The 22,020-nt window shown below is 41.4% G+C and overlaps 1 protein-coding gene across 2 annotated transcripts in view; it reads right to left on the minus strand.

Annotated features, from left to right (window-relative positions):
• LAMA4 (laminin subunit alpha 4) overlaps window positions 1-22,020 on the minus strand; it is a 135,657-nt gene that overhangs the window by 82,150 nt on the left and 31,487 nt on the right. For both annotated transcript variants that reach the window (XM_014866159.3, XM_014866158.3), the window contains exons 2-4: window positions 17,749-17,850; window positions 7,935-8,059; window positions 2,454-2,534 (exon numbers count right to left, since the gene is read on the minus strand). In XM_014866159.3, the coding sequence (XP_014721645.3) occupies window positions 2,454-2,534; window positions 7,935-8,059; window positions 17,749-17,850 (308 nt within the window). The remainder of the gene's footprint in view (window positions 1-2,453; window positions 2,535-7,934; window positions 8,060-17,748; window positions 17,851-22,020) is intronic.

Raw genomic sequence — 22,020 nt, forward strand, 5'->3', positions numbered from 1 at the left:
TTAGCAGTGATGTGGCTTTAGACAAGTCCCATCACCTCCTGTAGCCTCAGTTTCCTCATCTGCACAAAGACAAAATACGACCTCCTCTCAGGGTGGTTACAAGCCTGAGGGATGAGGACCGTAAAGCAATGAGGACACAGGAGACAATCAATAAAGGGCACTATTTAGTTCCAAGCCATAATTTCTAACTAAGGAAGCTGACATTCAGTGAAATGAGTCAACTTGTCCGAAGTGTACACATTATGCCAGTGGCGGAAACTGGACAACGACCACAATGACTCATGTTGTCACTAGTTAATTTTTATCGGGCATTTATTAAGTGCCAGGTGCCATACAAAAAGCTTTACGGTGTTACCTTGCAACAGTCCTGTAAGATGAGTGCTTTCATTTTCTCCATTCTGGAGATGTGGAAATTGGCACTTAGGAGCCAAATAACTTGCCCAGGAGGATCTCAAAGTGCTGGAGCTGAGCTACAAACTCAGCCAGGCCAACGCTAAATCTCTTCAACACTCTACTTCTGCTTCCCAAACTAGTGCTCTCCCCTCGACCCTCTCATTCCAGATCTGGGATAAGCACCAGATCTGACCCAGCCTTACTGGGAAATGGCAGGTCCGAGGAGCCACCAGTGTGGGCTGGAGGGTTTATTATCTACAATCCCATGTTTGAGGTGGGCATGCCGTCCTGTGTCAAGCCCCCCACTGTCCTGACAGGACCCTTATCTGCACCCCTGTGTGACTTTGCAGGACTGAGCCCTTAGGAACCGAGATGACTTCACTTTTGGGAGGCCTTGCATTTGCTCAGCAGGGCTGTATTTAAGGCCATTAATTCTCCTCACAGGAACCACTGAACCCCCGTTAGCTGGTAATACTGCTCAATCCTCATCAGACTAAGCTGAGTTTAACCTCAGACACCGAGGAGAAAAAGTCATCCCTGGCTGATGAACCGTCCTCTCAGACACACAGTGAGCCAGAGAATGAGTAAATCAGGTGTCTCATATTCCTGAGTCCCCAAGTAAGGAAATACAGAATGAGCGTGTCACAAACGTCTATCATCATCTCCCGCAGTCCTTCCTAAAGAATGAGATTCCCATGGCCCCTCAGCTCTCACTTTCCCTCTTCCCTCATAGCAAAAAAGGGAATCATCCCACAACTCTTTAGTGAAAGAATTTTCCCTTTTCTGCACAATTAATAATCATAGTAACAATGCCCTCCGAGTCCAGAGATTTTCTCTGTACCATAGATACTGTGGCTTTTTAAAAAGAGTTCCAGAACTGCTCTGAGAGACGGAGGGTGTTTTCATTGGAAGTGTGGTGGATAGAATTTCAGGTTCACGTATGGCGCCCTGGGCTGAGTTTGTGAGCCACATTCAGGGCAGTGAGTGTGTGCTGTCGCGAGGTGATCACGCTGCAGATGTTGGACGAGATGTTGACCAGTCCCTCCTTGCCCTTCCCTCCCTGTCTTGATGGCACCACACATCATGTTGCTGCCTAAACACAATGGTGAGGTCACCATTAAAGGCGTTTCTGTTAAAAACAAGAAGTTCTCTCTGTGAGGCTCTTTCAGCGAAAGCCATTTTATCTTAGAAAACTGAGAGCAGTGGACTGGCAGGGAGATGGGACCTGTCTTAGTGAGAGATCATTCAGTGGGAAGCCTCGCATCCTTAGTCATCAAGGCCTGCCTTGTCAGAGCAAAGCCCAGAGCAACTTAAAAAGAGTGTTAGGTGTGAATACCAAAGAGCAATTCAGAAAATCCAAACTTGCACGGCATTTGTTTGCTTTCTAGGGGAGGAGATGATGTAAAGAAAGGTCAAATACTCGATTCGTGCTTTTTTCCAGGTAAAAGAATCACCTTTTATTTAGGTTTAGGGGTAGGAAGGATTATTTAGGCAAGGAAGCCTTTCTCTTTCTCTCTCTTTTTTTGCTGAGGAAGATTGGCCCTGAGCTAACATCCATGCCCATCTTCCTCTACTTTATATGTGGGACGCCTGCCACAGCATAGTTTGATAAGCAGTGCGTAGGTCTGTGGCCGGGACCTGAACCAGGGAACCCCAGGCTGCTGAAGCAGAGTGCACAAACTTTAACCACTACACCACTGGGTCGGCCCCCTCTCTCTTCTTTTTCGAACATTAATTATACTACTGGTTCTCAGTGATGGAGAGAGAAAGGAGTGTTACCAAAACCATCTAGAGAATCTTTTCCAAACACGCATACTCATTTTCCTCTTTCCCTGCCATTTATCCTGAGCTGTGGCCCTGGCCTGGACACCTAGGGGGCATACGCTATAGCTGTATCTGGGGCATGGGATTTAGGGAACTCCCCCAAGGGGTTCTAAAATGCCACCCCCCGACTCCCTCCTCTTAAGACCTACGGAACTGGGAACATAGCAGAGCTGCTGAGTGCAAGAAACAGAGTTTCCTTTGACCCACAGAGACAATAGTGAATTTTATTAGCCTACCTTTCACAGTTAGGTCCAGCGTAGTTTTCTTTACAAATACACCGGACTGCTCCGTTTTTCCTATAGCAGGATTCTGCAAAACTAGAATTGCAAGAGAATATTAGAAGTCAGTTCCATGCATCCCTGAAGAGACAGTGTCAGCTTTTGATTAGATCCTCTCTACCTTGGTCCCTCTCAAGTTCAAATGGATGTGATCATTTGCTTCGTTTAAATTAAATCCTTTCTTTCCAGGAAAGTTTAGAACAGCAGGCCCAGATAGAAAATGCCGCTCAATTGGTGAGACCATTTTCCAGGTCCCCCTTACTTATTTTTCCATAGAGGCACTTCATTATTTTTACTTGAAGTAGTGGAATTTCCAGAACATCATGTGTAGATATATATACATGTATATTTTCAAAACTAGAATTGTAAGAGAATATTAAAAGTCAGTTCCATATATAGATAATAAAAATATATATTTTAAATGCAAGTCTAAAATACATATTCCAAAGTCAGAAATAAAATAAGGAAATTTTACCTGCGGTTTTAGATTTATACAAGAGTTTCTTCTTATTCCCACCACCTTCTGTCAATACTTTTGAACATTTCTCTCTTTTTTTCTGCACTGGATCTCTTCCACACTTCAAGGTCATGCACCAGTTCTAAACTATACTCTATAATCTCTGCAGAACCTTAATTACTGTCATATGTACCTTGAAGATTGGGAATAATGGGTTCAAGGACTGGTTCAGGTGATTAAAGTCACAAAACAAATACTCAGGTAAGAAATAGAACCCACTTTCTGGTCCACTTTCTGACTCTTCTTTTTTTTCTTTTTAGATAATAGAAACTAGGACACAGGACAGAAAAGTAATAAAAATATTGTCTCAGCAGAATAAATATCTTAATTATTAAGGTAGGAGAAATGGAATATCATTCTCCACTTGTTCAGAAAATGCTACATTGACACATAAAGCCATTCATATGAGGGGTGTGTGGAAAATTTTAAAGACTTTAAATTAGTTTTCGCTTAGGTCCTGTACAATCAATGAAGTGTGACCTGTGGTTCCCACATTCCTGTGTGGATCAGCAATTTTACCCTAATGGTCTTTGGAGGAAAGCAAATGGATGTGTTTGCTTTGTTCGAAGACATTTACAAAATCAGTCAGAACACAATCTGTGCTTCTCAGTGAAAGGCAATACCTGCAATTTATTTTCCCTAACAGTTTGGATAAAAACATTTCAACAAGATTACATTTCTGTGGCCTTTACCCTTTACTTTGCTTGTTCTTATTCCTTAGCCTACTTAAAGAAACATTGTCAGTTGAGAGTCCAGAACATGAACAAGCCCTCATGCATGTTTCTTTGAAGATGTTCCATCCAGCAGCCTGCCCACAGCTTGAAGGGCTGAAACGCCTGCTGGTGTTTGGAGTTGTATGCCTTGAGCTAATGCCCTGCTATTTCAAACAGATGACATTTTCCTTAATTGGAGCCATTAACATAGCTACTAGTAGACATGGAGGATGTCTGGCCAACCCCAAAATAAATAAATGAACTCAGTGCCAATGGTCCCCGGGAATAGCTGTGTGACCATTGGTTTTCGTGGTGGGAGGCTCAGAGGCGGTACCAGCCACTGAGGGTTCCTTTTTTGTTTTTCATCAGAATTAATTGTTTATATTTTCTTAGGGTAAAGTCTGTTTCTGGCTAGGGAAATGAAAACACTGCGCCTTTCTCAACCCCCACTAACAGCCATGGCGCCCTCTCTAAGTGGAAGGGAGCCTTTTGCTCTCGGACAACCCTCAGGGAGCCAAAGAAAAATAGACTCAGCACTGCCGTTTGTTTGCTCAACTCCCTCCAGCATTATTTCCTTGCTTTCTGATGTGGCTATTGTAACTGGAAATCCAAAACCTGGGTCTGCAGACTCAACTAGCGGACCTTTCCAAGCGTAATTCGGATTCCATACTTGGCACCTTTCCGGGCTCAAATAAAAGGCCTGGAACTTTAATTCTTATAGAAAGTAGCAATATGAATAAAAAGAGCTGGAAGAGGCAGTGGGCTGTTTCATGTTTTGATAAGATATTTGATTAGTATTTGAGATTAGTTAGCTCGGTCAATAGTAAGGCCACATCAAAGGCTGGAACTTCATAGGATCCAGGCACACTTGTCCTGTTGTGTGACCACGGACTACCCTCCTTCTCCTTTTCAGCCAGTTTTTTCCCTCAAGGGGTTTGGGAAGTAGAACAGTCGCCACCACAGAGAAAGCAGAGCTCGCACGACCTTCCCAATTCCTCCACACGCCCACAGAATGTTCTTTACTTGGAGGTGGTTTATTTTTGCTTTTGTGCTAATTTCCAGCAGGTTTCTCAGCCTCAAATCTGCACTACAGAGACTGGGGTTTTCCTGTTTGTAAATATGCACCTGACTTCAGAGAACATTCCCTAAGTCCCTCAATTGCTCTTTTGAACCCAGCTCCGCTCACACACAGAAAGACCATGGGTGGAAATGGTGATCCTTGAGGCCTATGGAAGCTATTTCCTCTCTCAAAACAGGAAGCTCATTACCCAATTGTCAAGTTTCTGCTTTATTTAATTAAAAGAGTTAGTAGCCTTCAGAAGAGCGTCTTGATCAACTGAAATACTGGATAATTTACTCAAAAGGTAAAAGGTCATTTGCTTTAGAAGCTTCAAAATACCATTGTATTTTGACCTATTTTAATGAAGGCAGGACTGTTTGACTGTTTTGTTCACTGCTGTGACCAGTTATCAGTACGTGACTGGCTCATAATAAGCCGCTCGATAAATATTTGTTGATTGCACGTAGACAAGACTTCTTACGAGGAACGAGCCTCCAAAAGGCTCTTAAGACATTAATGTCAGATAATTTAGCTAAGAAAGTCTTGTCATACAAATGGAGCAAAATGTGCAAAAGTTGGACAATACAACTCAAAGGAAGCATTTGGAATTCCCTTTCTAATTCATCTGTTAGTTTCTAAAGAAACTGTAGCTCAAAGCTTATAAACCTATTTTGAGCAGATGATGGTTTGTTTACATGGAAGAATGAGTGAAACTTGTTATTAGAAAGTTGGAGGTAAATATATTTAACAAAATAACTATACCATGGCAAGAGATCAGCATACTGAACACCTCATCAGCTATGATTCAGACTAATGTTTGAGAGCAGAATATTAATGAAGAGTTAAGAAATATACCTAGATGAGACAAAGGGAGCTCATAAATCAGGACACACTTGAGTGAAAATAATGGAACATTTCATGTTTGGGTTTTCTAGTCTCGCTCTCAGTACCATCCATTTTACACACATTATTAATACCATAGGACATGAAAAATCACAAAGCAAGGGTGGAGGCAGTTTAACAGTTTCTAAAGAAAGATGGAACTGTAAAACATCCGACTTCTTCACTGACTGTCAGACTCATCAGAGGATTTGAACAAATCACAAGGTCTTAGGTGAAATATTAGTCAATATTGGCGGTCAATTAAGGGAAAAAACTAGGGGGAAGTTTGGTGGTTATTTTTTCCTCTTTATAAGAAAGTATGTATATGTGTGGCAGGTATTCAGGCCTTTTTAAAGTTATTTTATATGCATTATTTAATTTAATCTTGACAACAGTTATCAATTAAATATTATATCCAAACAGTTAGAACAGTGCCTGACACAGAGTAAGCAAAGTATAAGTGTTAGAAAAAATGCAAAGGGTGTATTCAACTATTCAGTAAAGCCAACACCTACCATACACCTTTCCATGTGTAAGGCACCACCCCACATGCTCTACACACAGTATTTTAGTCCAACCCTATGAGGTACATCCTTATACTAACTTTGATTTACTAAGGTAAAAACTGAGGCCCAGAGCAGGTAAAGGAATCAATGAATGGAGCCAAGATCTGAATCTAGTCTCCTTGACCCCAAATTGCAGGGAAAGTGAGACACGGGGAGAGAGTACCTTGCCTGAGACCATACAGCTCTTATGCGCCAACCAGGCACATAACTCTTTCCACTTGTGGTAAAATAAAGAAATATATATACTTGGTTTTTGTCCCTGGCTTGGCACAGAGTTCCTAAAGCCCTTGGAATTTCCTGAGTGATAAAACTGTCTTTTGTTTGAGCCCCTTTCAATCATACTTGAGTTTATGCTAATGAGGTGACTCTTGATGGGCCCCTAAGTAGCTTCAGGATGGGGTCTGGTCTGCCAGAAGAGCTAAGCACACGAGATTAGCGGGGCTGGAACTTTCAACCCCATCCCTCCTCCCACCTCAAGGGAGGGGAACGGGACTGGAGATTGAGTTCAATCACCAATGATTTAATCAAACATGCCATGTGATAAAAATTTGATAAAAACTCTTAAACAACAAAGTTTGGGGACCTTTTGGGTTAGTGAACACATTGATTTACTTAGAGAGTGGTGCACCTGAAGAGACAGAGCATAGAAGCTCTGCTCCCTCACAAATGCCCCTCCACAGCTTGCCCTATGCATCTCATCCATTTGGCTATTTCTGAGTTGTCTCCTTTATAATAAAACTGTAATTGTAAGTATAGCACTTTCCTGAGTTCTGTGAGTCTTTCTAGAAAATTATCAAACCTTAGGGGACATTAAGAGAACCCTTGAATTTGTAGTCAGTTGGGCAGAAATATGAGTAGCCTGATGACCCCATTTGTGGCTGGTTTCTGAAATGGGACTGAGCCCTTAACCCATGGCGTCTGCACTAACTCTGGATAGTTAGCGTCAGAATTGAATTGATTGTAGGACACTTGGTTGGTGTGAGAGAAGTGGAGAACAAGTTGATATGCGGCAAACCAATACCAGTATACCATCTTAATTCTACATTCTGTCATTTTTAAGCCAATAAAATGGCCAGTCATGACTTGACTACTGGATTTATACATACGTGCCTGAAAAGAATTCCATTATTTCCATTAAGATGTGTGTCTAGTCTCTTTAACTTCTCACTTAGGTCAAAACACAGCCAGAAGTGAAAATTAGCTTTCTTGGAAATCTTCCACGAGCTGTCTGGCTGAAAGCACACATTCTGCTTGTCTGTGTCTTGATTCTGATCGAAAAGCCTAGTTGGCTGCCACATGTGGAGAAATGTCTATTCCATGAGAGTAAGAAAAACACTACTACTGAAAACACTGGATTATAATGAGTCTGTTGGCATTACCAGTTGTGATCACTATAGGTCAAGGGATAGCCAAGAAAAGATGAGGCTAACTTTGCTTATAAAACTTGGGTGACTTCATTGATTTTATGACACCCTCCTCCCACCCCCCACCCCGTTTTGGGAACAGAGTCATCACCTACACTGCAAACGCTTAAGCTTCCCTGAAAACATATTTAGACTAGAGACCTTTCCTATCTCTTTTCCAGTCTCATCTCAAATTGAGGTACTCAATTTTGACTGTGCAAAAACCTTAGAACTCTGGATAGAGCAGAAAAAAAAAAGGGATAAGCAGTAGAAGAGACTATTTTCCTTCAGGACTTACTTGGCCAAATGGGGCAGGGGACAGGGGCACGGCTGGCAGAACCGGGGGGCTCCCCTGATGGAATCTCCGATATAACCATCTAGACATTTCTCACAGTGCTCTCCCGTTGTGTTCCGCTGGCAGTGCTACGAGACAAAAGATAGGGAAATTGACAAGGACACAAAAGAAATTTTATATACAGCAAATCTGGGAACCAAGCAATACTTCAAGCAAAGGGGATGACAAGCCTGACAAAACAGATGATGTGCGTGGGTACCGATCAGCACAAAGGAGCCACGCTGGCCCCCGTCAATACCAGAAAGTGTAGACAATGGTGGATGACTTCATCCTGGATTTCTGTGTGTTCACTTGCAGCCTGGGGACTTTCTTTGGAGTTTGTGTGTGGAGGGAATTATTCATCAGTTACACAATTCAATTCAGAATGATCAAACTCTGCATGTTCTAGAAGTATCAGCTTACTGACTTATGAATATGAAATGAAAAAAAAAATCCTCCCTGGTGTTTACCCAGGACAATGGGGACAATTTAAGGATTTATGGGTTGGAAGAACAAAATTGCCAGAGTGAAGCGTAAATGGAGTTGAAGATAGATAAAGAATATTCTGCTAATGGGTTGGTATCTTGGATAATAACATACAAGAAATAGTAAGCTGGTTTATTGTATGATTTTTCCATTTGTAGTGAGGATAATTGGAAGAAAAGCACAAAACAGCTCTTCTTCTGCCTAGAATGTCTGTTCATCATTCAAGATCTGCACCAGGCCTCGAAACTTCCAGGAATTCTTCCCTGAAGCACCCCTCCCTGATCCTTCCCTCTTTCCACTGCCCACATGGTACTTGTATGATCTGCCCCCCGCCTCAGCAGCCCTGTCCCCCACACTGTGTCTTTCAGCCCTGTACTGCCATCATCTTAAATGGAGTAGGTACTCTAGCTGTTTGTCGAGTTGATGGATTAATCTCTGACTAGTACTCTATAAGAGGCAGTGATGCAAGTCTACTGATATTTTCAACAACTGGACTGGACCGGATTGCAGAAGGCAATGCCATTAGTACTACGGTATTTTCATCTCTACATTCACCAGAGTATATAAAGTTTGAATAGGATTTTCAGTGAAAAGCTGTACTGTTAGACTTCAAATGCCATTAGAGAGGCACCCTCCTGCTTGAGCAATTCCCTTGGAATATCTATGCACAAGGGCTCAACAGACTCAACTTGTTCAGAACAGTGTTCTGTGGACGAGCCTTGGGGAAGGCAAGATGGAGCAATAGCAAGCTGAACTCTGAGCTCTTTATTTTTGTCTTTGTGTTCTATGCTGAGTTTCAAAATAAAAGAATAGTGAGCTCCTGCTGTAAACATTTTACAGGGATTAACTAATTTAATTCTCATAATACTTCTAAGATAAGTTACTATTTTTACCCCCTACCTTTACATATGAAGAAACAGAGGCACAGAGCGATTAGACAAATTGCCCAACATCGCACAGATGGTAGATGGCAAAAGGGACATTCAAATTCAGGCAATCTGGCTCCAGAAGCTAGGCTGTTGATTCCTATGTTACATTGCTTCTGCAGTGTGTAAGAGAAAAGGCTGCTTTCTTGAAAGAGGCATAAAATGACCACAATAGAAAGTATCAGACTATTTTACTCACAGCCTGAGCTTCAAATCAGGTACAACACACCGGTCAGAATGAAGGAATCCTAATGTGGGCAACAGGCTGTCTTGGTTGAACACTCTTGGGGCATTTGATCAGCCGTTAGATATGGACAATCTTTGGCCCCTGATTAGAATTACGTGAGAAGATTAGAATCCAGAGGCTAGTTCAGACTACCTTGACAGATCAATAAGAAACTGAAAAATAAAGTATGATGTGCAAGCCACAGGATGTTAACATATTTCTCTCACAGTTGTTAATATTGTGTCTAGTGCTGTCAGCCTTCAGTAAATATTTGTTGGGGAAAAAAAATGAAGAGGAAGTGAGAAAGGGTAAATTAGTGAATTAGAGTGTGGAGCAAATAAAGGAAATTAACACGCACCCAAAGCCAGCTCAAAATTCGTGGCAATCTCTCATCGCAGGGGAAGCCAATGAGCCTTGCCCAACGACCAGGAATCTAAGCCATAAATAATCTGACAGGGCTGCTCGTAAACTGGGGTCAAAATTTGTCTGAGTCCTTGTCGGACAGATGAAGCCCATCTGTGCAGATGAAAACAGGCCTGTTGTAAGATCTTGGGCCATTCTTCGTGCCTGAAGTGCCTGTTAAACTGCAAAAAGGAGCTAATTCCCAAATCTATCCTCTATGGCTCAATGGATGCTTTGGAATCCTTGTCGGGGCTCTGATTCTGCCCGTGGCAGCCACGGGAGCAGTTACCCTTAAGGGCAAAGCCACCAAATCTCTCCGAATGCTCGGAATACAAACACTGACTTCCTCATCTGCCTTCTTTTAAAGGGTTTGTTATGAAATTCCCTAAAAGGCATTGATGCACATTCTGGGAAATTGGCAGAGAAAGTGCTGGAAGCAGAGATAAAGATGCCTGGCTCTTCTATTTTCTAGCTGGTTGACTTTGAACAAGTCACTTGACCTTTCTGGGTCTCTATTCCCTATCTGTAAAATGAGGACCTAGAGTAAGTGGCCCGTAAAGTTTTTTCTAGCTCTGAAAATCTTTTACTCTGAGATTGCAAATATCCCTTTACTTTCGATGCTCTACCATTTAAAAAGTAGAAAAGAAAAAAAATGACAACAATAAATAAGTATGTTGTTTGGGGGGAGAATTTGTTTTTTAATAGAACTGACCCCACTTAAAAAATGCAAAAAGCATTCTGAATCTTTGACCAGTGGTTGAGAAAGCTACATCTAGACAACTGATTGCACAGAAGGGTCAGGAATGATGTTTGAGGACCTGCTGTGTATCCTTCACATGAGAAATGATATCTCTCTAGGACTTGGCCACAGCACCAGCATAAAGAGGAAGAAGGACAAAAAGGATCAGGCTAGCCTTCGTGTGGTTTGTCACATGTCTCATGCAAGACTATAGTTTATCTAGATCTGTGGTTCTCAAATTATGTCCCGGGAGGTCAAACTATTCTCATAATAATACTAAGATTTTATTTATCTTTCGCACTCTCATTTTCTCTTGTGTGTAAGACTGAGTTTTCTTGAGGCTACACGACATGGAGATGTCACCACAGATTGATGCTGAAGCTGACATGAGATCCAAGTGCCTTCTATTAAGCCAGACATAAAGTATATTTTCAAGTTGTAAAATATGTTTATATTTTATAAAAACATATTATTTATGTTAACATGCAAAGGGTTTATTATTGCTTTTATCAAATCATTTAATAAGAAAATATTATTAAAGATTTTGTTTTAGGGGGCTGGCCCTGTGGCCGAGTGGTTGAGTTTGTGCGCTCCGCTTTTGGTGGCCCAGGGTTTCGCTGGTTCAGATCCTGGGCGCGGACACAGTGCCACTCATCAGGCCACGCTGAGGCAGCATCCCACATGCCACAACAACTAGAAGGACCCACAACTAGAATATACAACTATGTACTGGGGGGATTTGGGGAGAAGAAGCAGAAAAAAAAAAAGGAAGATTGGCAACAGTTGTTAGCTGTTTCTTTAAGAAAAAATTTTGTTTTAAATTTCAAATGCAGTGAATATGAATAGATATAATCCACATAAACAAAGGTTCTTTGGCAACTTGAATAATTCCCATGAGTGTAAAGAGCTCATGAGACCAAAATGTTTGAGAACTATTGCTCTGTCTAGATCAGTGCTTCTCAAACTTCAGTGTGCACACTGATGCCCCAGGGATCTTGTGAAAATTCAGATTCTGATTCAGGATGTCCAGGGCGGGACCCGAGTGTCTGCGTTTCTAACAAGCTCCCAAGTATTGCCAGGGCTGCTCGTCCAGACTATACTTCAAGAAGCAAGATTATAGACACAAACACCCAGTGTAGGTGCCAGTTTGCTATTTACTCAACATTGGGCCTCTAGCATAACAAGACAGTGCATTTCACTGCAATAAAGAGGGATCCAAGAGTCTCATAAATTATAAAATTCAATCTTTCTGCATTTAAGTTAGTTATTTTATTAACCACTTCATTCATTCACTTAAAAAACCTGGATTAAGCTGATATCATGACGGACAATGGACTGTGACTGTCACTAAAATGAAGAAGACCTGGTTCACTTACTTGTCATTTTGTCATTATGGGTCATTTTATGAAGAAGACCTGGTTCATGCCTTTGAGTAAGTCACAGACTTGTGAGGGAAACAGAGGTAAACAGACAATAATCTAGTGTGCTGGGTGCTATGACTGAGGGGTGGAGAAAGTATATATCTGCCATGGGACAGAGAGGAAGAAAGGTTCTAGCTCTTCCTGAGAAGGTCGGAGAAGGTTTAATGGAGGTGGTGACATTAGAGCTAGACCTTGAAAGATAAGCAAGACTCCCAGGTAGAGAATGGGGGAACATAGGTCAGTCACAGAGTGTGAAAGTACAGAGTTAGTTGAGGTGGCAGTAGAAGCTCAGTGGGGCTGGAGTAGACATTCCTGAAGGATTTTAGAAAGGAGGATGCCTTGATTAGGGTGTGTGGGTTTTTTTTTTTTCTTTGAGGAAGATTAGCCCTGAGCTAGCATCTGCTGCCAATCCTCCTCTTTTTGCTGAGGAAAACTGGCCCTGAGCTAACATCCATGCCCATCTTCCTCTGCTTTATACGTGGAATGCCTGCCACAGCATGGCTTGCCAAGTGGTGCCATGTCCGCACCCAGGATCTGAAGCAGTGAACCCCAGGCCTCCAAACTGGAATGTGCAAACTTAACCGCTGAGCCAGCAGACCAGCTCCAAGGCTGTGTTTTTGAAACATGTCTCCATCGCTGGTGTGGAAGACAGATTAGGGAAGGAGAGGCTGGAGCAGGGCATGGTGAGTAGTGGGAAGCTGTGGCAGCTGTCAGGGAGGGATGCAGAGGAGTGAATGAAGGCAGTGGGACAGCATGGAAGAGAGGAGGCTTTCTCCAGGTTGAATTGGCAGTATCTGGTGTCCAATTCAATGTTAGGGAAGAGGAAGAGAAAGCTGCTGAAGCATCTGGGACATCTAAGCATGGGGGATTGGCAGAATGGTGCTGCCATTAACTGAGGTGGGGAACATAAGAGGAAGAACGTGTTCAGGGTTGGGAGAAGAAGCGTGAACAATGTATAGAGAACTTATTTGCATTTGGTTCCATCATATTCTTATATTAGGGGCACAAAGCAACAGGGGACTCCACTGAGCTATCCAACTTCAAATTCTTTGGACATGCAGTTTTCTGATTTTGTTTCAAAACTTCAGCTAGCATGGAACCAAATTCATCACTATTCACAAAATTTGGGGGTTTTCCATCTTTGCAACAGATTGGAAAATTGTCAAAATTTTAATGTGAGAATTACGCACTTGATCTAGGTACCGATTTTATAGTTGCAAGCAAAACAGGAAAGAGAAGTGTCTATTACTCATTTCTTCTTGCTGTTGGACATCTAATGAGTGTACTTGTTTATCAATCACACATACTTAGTCTTACAGGGACTTGCATTGGTTGATTTGTGCCTTACACACATAGTAACAGAGTTAAAAAATCAGGAGAAAAATGCTGGTATCTGCATAAACTAGGGATGTAATATCCTTGCTTTCTTGAATGAGGTTTTAATTAAGCTTTGAGAGTAATACAAAATTCATTAGCCTTCAATATACTGGATTACTTCCCATTCCTCATTGTGCTTAGGGTAGGGTACAAGTCCATCTGAATATTAGAATCTCTCTTTTTTTTTTGGCGAGGAAGATTGTCCCTGAGCTAACATCTGTGCCAATCTTCTTCTGTTTTGTATGTGGGATGCCACCACAGCATGATTTGATTATCATTGTGTAGGTCTGCAGCCGGGATCCAAACCAGTAAACCCCTGGGCTGCTGAAACGGAGCATGCGAACCCAACCTCTACACTACTGGGCCAGCCCCGAGAATATCAGTATCTTTTTTTTTTTTTTAATTTCTTTCATGGATATTCTTTTTATATATATATATATATATACTATTTTTTTTAAAATATTTTATTTTTTCCTTTTTCTCCCCAAAGCCCCCCGGTACATAGTTGTATATTCTTCGTTGTGGGTCCTTCTAGTTGTGGCATGTGGGACGCTGCCTCAGTGTGGTCTGATGAGCAGTGCCATGTCCGCGCCCAGGATTCGAACCAACGAAACACTGGGCCGCCTGCAGCGGAGCGCGCGAACTCAACCACTCGGCCACGGGGCCAGCCCCCTCAGTATCTTTTTAATTATAAAATTATTCCACGCAGTTGTAGAAAATTTGGGCAGGTATACTCTAAGTGAAAAGAAGAAGATAAAATCCATCTGTGTTTCCACCAGCCAGATGTAAATACATAACTGCTTCATGTGTTTCTCTTCAGATTTCAATGACATTTTTGGAGTTCTTTTAGTAGTTTCAAATCTGACTATTCTGCTTCAGATTTAGAATTTTTAAATTTTTCATTTGATTGTCACTGAGCAGATGGAGATTTCTGCATGTTTCTAAAGCTCCTGCGGTCCTTGTACTTCCTTGAGCTTCATTACATTGGTCCTGTTCACAAGCATTTTCAAGTAGATGTTCTGTCCCTACAGGCTTTCAGCCCATGCAGTGGGAGCCACTTAACCCAGAGCCTAGAATAGTGTCTGGAACATAGGTGGTGCTCAATAAATGCTTATTTGTTAAATGGATCAGTGAAATCAATAGACAGACCAATCCCTAATCAAAAGGAACCTGCTCAGGGAGCTTGTGCCAGTGATGAACTTCAACTCGGGTTCACTCCACTCTAGTTCTGGTCAGTGGGCTCCTGGCTCTCTCCCAGTGATGAAGCACCAGTTCTTTAGATGGTAACTGGCCTTAGTCATGGTCCCTTCTGTACCTAGCCTGTAGACCTGGGATAAAACATGGAATATCTGTGACCAGGCATTCCTGCCACCAGCCATCTGTCTCCTTCTGCCTGTTTCTTCCCCTCAATTTCTTTCTCACACTTCCTTCTGGAGCCTTCCCAGAGAGCCTGCCATGTCCACTGGCCTTTGGGGCCCTGCCCAGCTGACTCAGCTGAGAACCTAGCCCAATCTGCTCCAGTTCTGACAAGATGCAAGGTGGCTCTTTGGAAAGACACCTAATACATACTGAATTTCTTCACTTAAGCCACTTCTCACTTAGCCACCTTTATGCACTTGAAGGGTTATTGTTCCTCCTGTGAAGACATCCCTCTGCTTTTTTGCTACATCTAAAATGATACCATACCTTTGTCTAATCCATATTTTACTGTAGAATGCCTTAGTTTCTTAAATCAATTGGTAAAACATAAGGTCAAATTGAAATTGGACACTGGAATGGAGAAAGAATTAGAAGCAATTTGAGGAGAACAAGACAGAGGCATTATAAGCCTTAAAAATAAAAGCAAAATAAGATAAAATGAACTAAAAGAAAGCCTTTTCTTTTTGGTTGCTTATAGAAGATGGGAGAGATGGGTTGGGCCAGGCAAGCTGTAAGAACTGACTGAAACTCTGGTGCCCACAGTAAGCTAGAAGGACGCGTTCGGGTGCAGCTGCTGTTTCTTCTCTGGCTTTCTGAGAGCTGAGAATGAGCTGGAGCAAGAGGCAAGGAGCTGAGAAACCAGCCCTACTCCACCAACAGGCCAGAATATGGATGCCAAAGGAAACAGAAAAAATTGAGTTTGATTCCAGTATGACACCGTAGACTTAACATATTTGCCAGCTAAGTGACAAAATATTCTTTCTAAACTGGCAAGCCTCTTCTGTTACCTCACTTACATTTAACTAAATACAAATTACATTCTTCTTTTGTCTTTCTAAATTAAATTTATAAGACTATATCTATATGCTGAGCTTTGGGCATAAGTTTGTGGGTGATTTTCGCTTTGAATTTCATATACGGTATATATCTTTATTGCTGTTTTGTTTGGTTTTTTACATTGAGCATCTATTACTTTAATAAGGGGAAAAAATGGTATTTCCCTCTGGGTTGGGTGGAGTCGGGGAACCACCATTAGGATGCATAGGATGGCTATTTCTTACCTTTTTCTTTTAAACGTTCTGGCTTGGAACAAAGTAAGTGCAGGAAGATTTGCAGCTTCCCTGAGTGTGGGTATAAATATTTACACCCCAGCCCTTACTCAGACTTTTATTAGAACCTCGTCTGCCCCAGGAACTGTGAAGGAATCACGTGATGATTGCCCCCTCAGATAAAAGCATGACAGCTCCTTTTCTGACTCTGTCATTGTAAGGAAGAGTGGCTTTCCTAGCTCTCTGTAGGCACTAGCAAGAGGGACATTCTTCCCCCTTAATTTATCTGTCTCCCATCTTATTGACTCCCTGACTAACAGCAGCTGATGGGCTGGCGGTCCCTCCTATCTTATATTTTTAATAAACCAGATACCAAAGAGCCATTAATTGGTCAAATTATCAGAGATGTACCTTATTAGTTCCAGTACATCCATGAGATTTTCTTTTCAAATGTCACCGGGATTAAAATAACAGGAAACCGGAGATGGAAGCATTAGAAAGGGGTGGACTTTGGCAGCTGTGTGTGCCTACGCTCCCTCGGAGGACATCCTGGATGTAACGGTTATTTAAGAAGATGGGGGAAGGGGAAAACACAGACGCCAGGACTAAAGGAACACTACAGGGATAGCAACTTTTAGTGTCTGCCACTTAATTCTCTGTCCCTAGAAAAATGGCGACTGCCAGGTTGAAAATAAATGAACATGCTCTAATTTGCATCTTAATATCATGCATGAGTAAAATAACACCTTTTTGTGCACACCTTAGGGACCACTTATAATCAAAATTATCTGTTTAATAGGGACAATTATGCTAATTTTTAGGTAAATAGGTATATTTAATTAAGCATTCCTGTAGTTTATGCAAAAATACTTCTGCAGTTTTGGAAAGCCTCTTTTGCCTCATAGAAACTTGAAGAATCTAATCTTCCTGCTATATTGTATAGCTCGTGGGGGAAAGCGTGATCTTAGGGCCTAAGTCTTTTTTTTCGCCTCCTGTGACTGCTACTAAAGCCACTTCTGGAAAATATTTCAATTCCCTACTTTTCACTAAGTTGTCAGTCCATTCAGTGAAAATGGGAAATACGTAGCAAACACTTTTTTGCTAGAGGGCTTCTCAGTCTCCTTCACAAGTTTCTATCATGTTTCACTGAAGAACTGTCTATTGGAGTATTCAATTTCATTCATTTCAGTTAAGGGGAAAAAAAGACTCTGGGGGTTTGAACACAGAATTACAAAGACCACAGGGCCAAAAAGCTGTCATTTTTATTAGCTATTTGGTTCAAACCTTTTTTTTTTTTTTTTGCTAATTTTGATCTATAGACTTGACAATCACAAGTTGTAAAATAGACTGTGAAACAACTGTTTTATTCTCTTGGTTTATGCGGAGTGAAGCCAAACATATGGCAAACTATACTATTACAGAGCAATTTGGATGGATGATTTCCTTCTCTGCGTGTGATGTTCAATTCCATCACCATTGGCCTACAGCAGGAAACCAGCTGCTGAGAGCCGTGGGGCAGTTACAGCCAGGAGCACACGTGCATTCAGACATGCGCCTTTGTGGCCTCTTATGATCATTGGCTGTTTATATGAGGTGTTTTACAGGAAAAGGTGAAGGGTAAAAAGAGAGCTTAACTAGCAGGTACGTCAAATGTCCAGCAGGAGTATTTTATTTCCACCCAAGATGCAAAGGTCCAGTGGGCTATGTGAACAGTGCTAGGTGCCCCGACCTACCACACAGAATCCAGAGCCGTCCAAGCACTCGTTGGCGTTACCGTTACAGTCACAGGGCAAACATTCTCCTGACTGGGCCCGAAAGTATCCAGCATCACATTTCTGAAACAGACACAATAAAAGCGTTCTCATTATTGAAAAGATTAATTTTGGCCAATGTCTTCTGAGAGAAATAAGAGGAGATGATTATTAAACTATCTAAATATTTCTTTACAAAACATACTAGAATGAACTATTATGACTACCATTCAGTGATGTATATCCAATTTTCTTTTTTATGTATTTTCCCCCTCCTCTTTCACTCTGCAGGAGAACATTTAACACCGTCGCATGGTTGTAAGGAAGAATAGGAAGATTTTAGGTAAGAGTAAAGGAGAAAGAAATTTTCTAATGTTTTCTTCCAAAACAAAGCCAAACAAAACCATGACTGTTAGTCAGGGTGAGGAGCCACATCATGCTCCCTGTGAATAAAGACTACGGTTTCAGAAATTATTGGCCATGGCCTCACAACTTGGAGTTGTGTCTTTCATAAACTTGGGCTCTTAAAAAATTCTATTTCTTCAGATCCTAAACTTTTAAGGGAGGAGTAAGGAAGTTAATGAATTCTTACACTTATCAGGTCCTGTGTGGGTGCTGTTCATATATCTCATTTATCCACAGAACTCAGTGAGGAATGTGTTATTTTCCTTCATCCTAGTGATGAGATAATTAGACCCAGAGGTGCTCAGTGGCTTGTGTCGGTGTTAAACCATCTTGCAATGTACCAGTCCACTTGCACAATGATGAACTGCCCTCCCCAAATGTCACTAATGCTCCAGTTGAGAAACTTTGTGGGACTGTTCCTGGCTTATGAGATTGGGCTTATGGATATGTATTTCATGTGCCTTTGGAATGTCTCAATGATGCAAGGCAGAAATGGCGTTATAGGCCTGGAAGTTCACTCCCTGCCCAGCAGACAGATTTAGGTCTAAAGAATTCCAGACAGATAAGAATCTAGATTGTTTCCACAAACTTACAGAGGACGAGATTTCACATCACACCCCTCATTGACTCATTGTAGTTCGTACTGTCCCGGCTACCAGGAAATCTTTCATTATATCTGGCTGAAGTCCCTCTGACTGCTATGCAAACCCACTTCCTTTTACCTTTTCCTCTGTAAAGAAAGGATCACTAGTCACTATTCACAGTATAAAAACACCACCAGTTTGGGTCCTAAAACTAAAGTTTAATGTTTTCCATTTGGAGGAAGTTTAATAGGGAATAATAGCATTTGCCCGTCAGGAAAAGGCAAAGAAATTCCAACTTTCTGCGTGAGGAAAATAAGGCTGAGAGGGTGCAATTTATAATTTATAATGAGTATTTGTGGCTGATTGTACCCTTTTTCCCAGTTTCCCCTAGGGAACAAGAGAGAGGGAAAGGTGCTAAAATTACAGCAGGAAGCATTGAATTTAGACCATTTAATTTCACACGTTTTTGACTTTTATTTCAAAGTATGAAAAAAATATGTGTTTTCCTGGTGATGCAGTCACAGATATAAGTATATATATCTCACAGAAAGAAGATTCACAAAACAATAATTAACCTTACTATGTGCCATGTATCTTAAGACTCTATTTTATTTAAAAACATACCCTGGTCATGAGACATAAAATGGATTTGATGACCCATGACTGTGTTGCATTCTGGTTTGACAGCAGGAGGGTTTTCGTTATAAAAGGAGTGGGTAAGAATGGTGAGGGGCTTAGTGTTAATTATCTCAGTAGTTTCCAAAACCAGGTTTCCCAGCTCTCTAACTGACCACCGTACTCCAGACATCGGGGAGCTCCTGATTCAGTAGTGCTGATGGTGAAGCACAAGACTCTGCATTTTAAAAAATATAAATTTTGTAATTTTTTTCTTTTTTCTTTTGTTTTTTCTTCTTCTCCCCAAAGCCGCCAGTACGTAGTTGCATATTCTAGTTGTGAGTGCCTCTGGTTGTGCTATATGGGACACCACCTCAACATGACCTGATGAGCCATGCCATGTCCTCCCCCAGGATCCGAACCGGCGAAACCCTGGGCAGCTGAAGCAGAGCATGCAAACTTAACCACTCTGCCACGGGGTCGGCCCCATAAATTTTGTATTTTTTAAAAATGAGATTGGATTGGTGGTTACCATAGGGGAGGGGGGAGGGCTAAAGGAGTGATTAGGCTCATGTGTGAGGGGATGGACTATAATTAGTTTTTGGGTGGTGAACATGATGTAATCTACACAGAATTTGAAATATATTATGATGTACATCTGAAAGCTATATAATGTTATAATCCAATGTTACTGCAATTAAAAGAATTTTAAAAAATTTTTTTTCCAGTTTTATTGAGATATAATTGACATATAATATTGGGTAAATTGAAGGTGCACATGTTCACTTGATATACTTATGTATTGGAAAATGATTACTTACATAAATGTGTTAGCTAACACTTCCATTGAGTCACATAGTTACCATTTCTTTTCTGTGGTGAGAACAGTTAAGACCTACTCTCTTAGCAGCTTTCAAGTGTCTAACACAGGATTGTTAACTATAATCATTATGCTCACATTGGATACCCAGAACTTGTTAACCTTATAACTGGAAGGTTGTACCCTTTGACCAACGTCTCCCATTTTCCCCACCCTCGACCTCCTATAACCATCATTCTGGTCTCTGTTTCTATGAGTTCCAATGACTGGGGCTGAGAATGGAGATGCATTTGGAGGAGAAAAGCTCCCTGGTGGTGGCAGGGAGTCTGGTAATGATGCCTGGAAATGATACAGGAGAAGATTGATTTGTACCATGAATGATAGTAAGGACTCTCCTTTGGCCTGAGGAATCAAGTTTCAGTGAGGCGTGTTGAACTGACATTACTTTAAGTCATTTCTGCAGCTCTTTCTTCTGAAGAAGACAGAGAAAATTAAGATTTGCCCTGAATAAATGCATCATTTTGAATGTGACAGTAGCTAACCCCTTACGTCTCTTGAGGTCCTGGCTAAATCAAGAGATTCATTTTTAAAAAATAAAAATAAAATGGTCACAACATAGAAAAAAAAGCAAACAAAACAAAAGCTTGATAAATTTTGCATTTTAGAATAGCTTTAAGGGCCAGCCCTGGGGGCCCAGTGGTTACGTTTGGCATGCTCTGCTTTGGCATCCTGGGTTCAGTTCCTGGGTGTAGACCTACACCGCTTGTCTGTCAGGGGCCATGCTGTGGTGGTGACTCACGTACAAAAAGAGGAAGATTGGCAGCAGATGTTAGCTCAGGGCAAATCTTCCTCAGGAAAAATAAATAAATAAATAAAAGCTTTAAGTTTACAGAAAAATTATGAAGGATCTGTATTTTTAAAGAGTCCCTTGAGGATTCCAGTGTGTGACCAGGTTTGGAAGGATTGCTTCAAAGCATCTATCACAGTGCTTTGTATATATTCGTTGCTCAATGAGTGCTTGTGATGTGAATGGTTTGGACCAGGATAGGAAATCTGAGGCATGTGTGCTGTTGGAAACCAATGGCTTATACTGAGAATCCACTCACCATTCTCTGCTAGGGCTGGATTTAGTCTCCAACCTTTTTCAACACAGTTCTGGCAGCCACTGCCTAGATTAGACTGTGTGCAAGATGAAATCTTTATGTTATGCCAAGTTTAGAAGGAGACTTCGCTCTGGGAGTTGGTCATTATCCGCTTATCCACTCCCCAGACTAAGGCTCTGATCTTGTGTGAAGGATGACTTGGCTCCAGTCTCTTACACTGTGGGAGATGGGAAGACAAAGGGAGGCAGGAATAGAGTTGTGTGGGACAGTCTTTTGGGTGCTATTTTCTAATTCATCTATCCAGAGAGGAGACACCATTTTTAAATTCACATAAAGGCACCATACAGGCTAATGGAAACCCTGGGCATGGGGAGCTTCCGAGGCCGTTACTAAAGCCAGTGCACTGGATGCCTTGGACCTTGTGTTGTAGAACTGGAGGATTCCTTGGAATGCTAAATTGCTGAGAGGTTCAAGAGAGGTCTGAGCATCCTCAAGGAAGAGCTGTTTAACGTTGTTTCTTTTATGCAGAAACATTTTGTCACGGCTCCAGAAAGTTCTGCTAATTTTTACTGAATCTCTTCTTGAAATTTTATAGAAACTGGAAAAATTGACCTTTGTTATAATACTAAAAGGTAGATATTTTCAAGAATGAAAGTAGAGCTTTGTTTAGTTTTGTTCCTGGTTAACACTCTCTTCCCTTAGTAATTCTAAGACCCCTGCTATTTAG

The sequence above is a fragment of the Equus asinus genome, chromosome 24 (genome assembly GCF_041296235.1).
Source record: "Equus asinus isolate D_3611 breed Donkey chromosome 24, EquAss-T2T_v2, whole genome shotgun sequence".
Classification (NCBI taxonomy): Eukaryota; Metazoa; Chordata; class Mammalia; order Perissodactyla; family Equidae; genus Equus; species Equus asinus.